At 40.1% G+C, this 4,985-nt stretch overlaps 1 protein-coding gene across 1 annotated transcript in view; it reads right to left on the reverse strand.

Moving 5' to 3' along the window:
- The window catches only part of LOC106868569 (dnaJ homolog subfamily C member 10), a 36,799-nt gene that overhangs the window by 5,412 nt on the left and 26,402 nt on the right, over positions 1-4,985 (reverse strand). Inside the window, exons 16-18 of the mRNA XM_014913891.2 lie at positions 2,541-2,742; positions 1,455-1,577; positions 1,217-1,297 (exon numbers count right to left, since the gene is read on the reverse strand). Coding sequence (XP_014769377.1) covers positions 1,217-1,297; positions 1,455-1,577; positions 2,541-2,742 — 406 coding nt within the window. The remainder of the gene's footprint in view (positions 1-1,216; positions 1,298-1,454; positions 1,578-2,540; positions 2,743-4,985) is intronic.

Here is a 4,985-nt window from a genome sequence, read left to right on the forward strand (position 1 = left end):
TGGCTAGAGTGTCTGCCGGAGCGGTAGGTGACTAGGTGACTGGCAGGTTTCCTGAAGTTGGTATTGCAGACCATAAGATTGGTTGCATCACAGAACTCCAGCAGTCTGGTTCCCTCCTCGTTGCGGGAACCGAAGCCATAGCCTCCATGTATGCCATGGAAGCCCCCAGCACGACGTCCGACATGACCGTTGAAGTCTCCAGCCACAAAGAGAAGGTCCCTGTCACTCGTCGACGAGGTAGTTTGCAAGAGGGTGTCATAGAATTGGTCTTTCAGACCATCTGGTAGCCCAGGTTGAGGTGCATAGGCTGAGATGACAGTAGCTAATCTATGATGAAGCACTAGTCTAAATATTAGTATTATTAATCTAATGCTTTTATTCAAACAATATTTTGAAAAGCACCTCATTACCATGCAATACAGAATTCAAGCTAAGTTCAAAATGAGCTTCCAATCAACTGACTAGGAAAAGCATGAACATCACAACTCTAATTTTACCCTTACATTTCTTGCCAAGTTGTTTAGGTAAAACATCTCCAAAATACAGTAAGAGTTGTAACTATATCTGGGGATAAATATTCATTTTCTATCACAAGTAGAACACAAATATTTTTCAATATACAGAAGCAAATTACAAAAGTTTTCATTCTTTTAAGATGCTAATACTTTTCCAAGATGTAAAGTCATTCAAAATTTAAACATAAGTACTACGGCAGAAAATTCAATCACTAGAGTGTTAAATGGTCTTGTGGTATTTGTTCCAACTCAGAGTTCAAATGCCACCAATGTAAACTTTGCCTTTCATCTTTACAGGATCGATAATAGAGTACCAATCCAGACCAGACCTGCAAGAATACTGGACTGGATGTTTGGTTGTATTTGTTTCAGCATTCTAAGTTCAAATCCTGCCATGGCAGAGGAAGTAAACTGTTGCACATGAGTGCCTTTAGTGTTGTCCACTCTGTAACAAACATTTAAGCCAAGTCTTCTGCTGAGGATACCTCATTCCCTAATACCCGTTTCAGAGGGCTTGTAAGGGATCATGGACACTACCTTATCTCCTGACTTTAAAAAAAAAAGATAAAGAAAAATTCAATTTGAATTATAATAAACTAAGGAAAATAACTCATAAGAGCAACAGATGTACTAATTTCGATTTAGTAAATTTAACTGTTCCTTCCTTTAATCCATATCTTTAAAACATTTTCAATACTTACTTTAGATTTTTTCTTTTGCAATCTACTGTTTACAATATCGATAATTTCCTCTGCATCCTGACTGTCAATATCATAACCATTCTGAAAAAAAAGGTTTAGAAATATAAACAGGAGAAAAGTCTAAATCTTATAAATTCTTTAGTCTGATTTGGTAATAGAGTTATAATTTCAGTAGTACTAGGGAGGGAGGGAGGAAGGAAGGAAGGAAGGAAGGAAATCATAATGGAATTAGTATTACCTTATAATGTTTGGAACCCGTGAATAATCGTACTGAGGGATATGCTGAGATTCCATATTGCTGGCATATATGAAATTCTACTTCACAATCAACTTTACCAGCATGAACAATGCCTTCTAATTTCTGTAGTAATTAAAAAAACAAAAAGAAAATTTCATATTAACATTTATGCACTGAATAAATCTGATTATTACCAATTCATTCAAGCACAATACAGATTCTCACAATTCTTTTAAAGGTATGGTTGGTCTTCCAAATATTGATTTCAAATTTTGGCATAAGGCCAGCAATTTCAGGGAAGGGGTAAGTCATTTACATCAACACCTGTGTTCAACTAGTACTTATTTTATCTACTTCAAAAGGATAAAAAGTAAAGCCAACTTTGGCAGAATTTGAACTCAGTACGTTAGGACAGACAAAATGCTGCTAAGCATTTTGCCCCGCGTTCTAACTATTCCACTAGCTTGCTGCCTTTCTCCTTCCAAATATTGTCTATAGATTTCATCCTCAGCCACTTTTACAGGAGCCTTGTGCTCAGTCTTTCTGATATCTAAATGTTATGTACTCAATGAGTATAAAGACAAAATTGTAAAATGCACGCACGCACACACACATACACACGCACACACACACACACATACACCCACACACAAACAAACATACGCATGCATGCATATATAAGTATGTATGTAAGGCATGACTGTGTGGTTCATAAGCCCACTTTGCAACCATGTGGTTTCAAGTTCAGTTTCACTAAATGTCTACTACTATAGCGCCAAGCAACCAATGTCTTGTGAGTGGATTTGGTAGGTGGAAATTGTGTTGAAGCCCATTTTTGTGTGTGTGTGTGTGTGTGTGTGTGTGTGTGTGCAGGTCTGTTTTGCCCCCTCCTTAGTGCTCAACAACCAGTGCTGGTTTGTTTACATCCCTATAACTTAGCAATTCATCAACAGGAGTCGGTAGAATAAATACCAGACTTTAAAATAAGTTCTGGTGTTGATCTGTTTAACTAAAACCCTTCAAACTGATGCCCCAGTGTGGCCACAGTCCAATGAAAAACAGATAAAAAGATAAAGCATTACTTACAGCAGCAACTTGTTCAAACTGAGGTTTAAATATCTGACAATGTCCACACCAAGAAGCATAGAAATCTACAATCCAAGGTTGCTTGGAATTAATAACTTTGGAATGGAAACTACTTGAGCGAAGAGTAACAACTTTACTGGGAAGAAATTCATAGATCCACGCATGTAATGACTGCACGTCTCGATTCCAGCCATTGTACGACCTGGATAAATAAAAATAAATAAATATTGAAATAGTAAATTAGTTTCAGTCATCAATTAAGGTCCAAACATTACTAATTTCATATCTGTCTTTCAATCTATTCCACCATCTTCTCTGTCCAATATTCTCGGAAGGCTAATGGTGGTACAGTCCTCAAGCACCTACTCCATAGGGTCCTATCAGAAGCAACTGTCATTAAACTTTAATGCAGGATTCCTAAGTATGATCAACTGAGACTATGGATATTATCCAACCATCTCACTTGTGGTCTAACCCTATGTCTTCTGCCAGTTGGCTCAGTTCGAAGAACCTGTCTTGTGGTCTTTTCCTGTGACATTCTAACCACATGTCCACCATGATGCCAGAACTTTGATCTCTCAATGCAGAGAAGGAGCAGCTTGACTTGGAGAAACTCCCTTGTCTCTAAGCTATGCACCCTGTCTTTCCATAAACATGCTTCATCAATTTTTTTACAATCAGACATGTTCCGTTGCACAGTCTGGGGGGCTCCAAATTGCGCAGAAGCATAACCAGAGTTCTAACTTTAAGGCGGAGCAGATGTGGTGGTAGGCCCAGAGGGTTTAAAGAGTTGAGGAACTTCATTGGGAAATTCACCAATTCATTCGCATCTACCATCGTATCTACAGATTTGTATGTGAAAGGAGCACCGGGAAGTGACTGCAACAGTTGATCATTGAGTTTTGTAACGGTCACATTTTTTGGAGCCACTCTTTCAGACAGCCATTCATGATTGAGATAATTATCTTTTAAATGAGGAAACACTTTATCGGTGAGTTCGGCCAGAGATGAAACAGGAGTTGCGAACGGGTGAACTTCCAGTTCCCCATCAGCGTCAAGAGGCACTTTACCGTTGCCAAGTTTCAGAATGTCACTTGCGAAGTTAGCTGTCGTTTAGTTGCCGAGCAATCGAGCACTCATGTTGATTGCCAGGGTCAGTAACCTGACATGACGCCAGAGCAGAGACGACTTAAGGTATGCTTGAACCTCATCTGCTCACGTGCCTTTGGGGATAACAGAGTTTGCCTAAAGTCACCTGAAAGTAAAAGCGTAACACCTCCCATGGGGGCTTCACAACCCCTGATATCCTGAAGGGTTCTGTTTAATGCGTCAAAGGCTCCCTTGTGGGCCATAGTACACTTGTCCCACACAATAAGCTGACAGCATTTCAGCACTTGGCCCTGGTCAGAGTTCTTGCTTATATTGCAGGTAGGTGTTTCTGACTTAGTTAAAGGTGGAGTGTGCAGTTCTGCCACCAGGCGGCAAAGTTGCAGCAATCTCTGAAGATGCGACAACAACCGCAAATGCTCTTTTGCATCCTGACTTTCACTAGGATGAGCTTTGTTAGAAAGGTTTTGCCTGTACACCCTGGAGCTGTTTGATGGTGTATTGCTGGGCTCATCCACTATAACTTCTTAAAACCCGGAAAAACCATTACTGCAGAAACATATTGCTATGAAATTGCTAAAACAAACGAAAAACTGCTTCTCCTCCATCCCAGACTGGTCAACAGAAGATGGCCAATCATTCTTCATGACAATGCTCGACCACACGTTTGACTAATGACATTCCAGAAGTTGAGGGAACTTAGCTACAACATTCTTCCCCACCCAGCTTATTCCCCAGGCCTTTTTGTCTATCGACTACCACTTTTTCAAGCACCTTGATGGTTTCCCACAAGAGGAGGAGTTCAAAAATCAAACCGATACTAAAAGTCCATTCAAAGAGTTTATCAGCTCCAGAACTCCAGATTTTTATGTTACCGGAATAAATAAACTTGTACCTTGTTGACAAAAATGTGTTGATTGTAATGATACTTGCTTTGATGAATAAAATTTCCGCATTGTTGAAATATATTGTGTTGAATTTCATGTTTCAAAACGTTGCTTACTTTTTACTCAGCCTGATATATATATATATATATACCCGTCAGAGTGTAAGTATCTTGAGAGAAAAGCTGAACATTAGAAGCATCAGTTGTGGTGTGCAAGAGAGAGGATTGCGCTGGTATGGACATGTGGTGAGAATGGATGAGGATAGCTGCGTGAAAAAGTGCCACAGGAAGACCTGGGCTGAGGTGGTGAGGCAAGACCTTCGTACATTGGGCCTCACCGAGGCGATGACTACTGACCGAGACCTTTGGAAATGTGCTGTGCGTGAGAAGACCCGGCAAGCCAAGTAAGATCGTTGCCAGTGCCCCTGGACTGGTTCTTGTGCGGGTGGCAC

The sequence above is a fragment of the Octopus bimaculoides genome, chromosome 1 (genome assembly GCF_001194135.2).
Source record: "Octopus bimaculoides isolate UCB-OBI-ISO-001 chromosome 1, ASM119413v2, whole genome shotgun sequence".
NCBI lineage: Eukaryota > Metazoa > Mollusca > Cephalopoda > Octopoda > Octopodidae > Octopus > Octopus bimaculoides.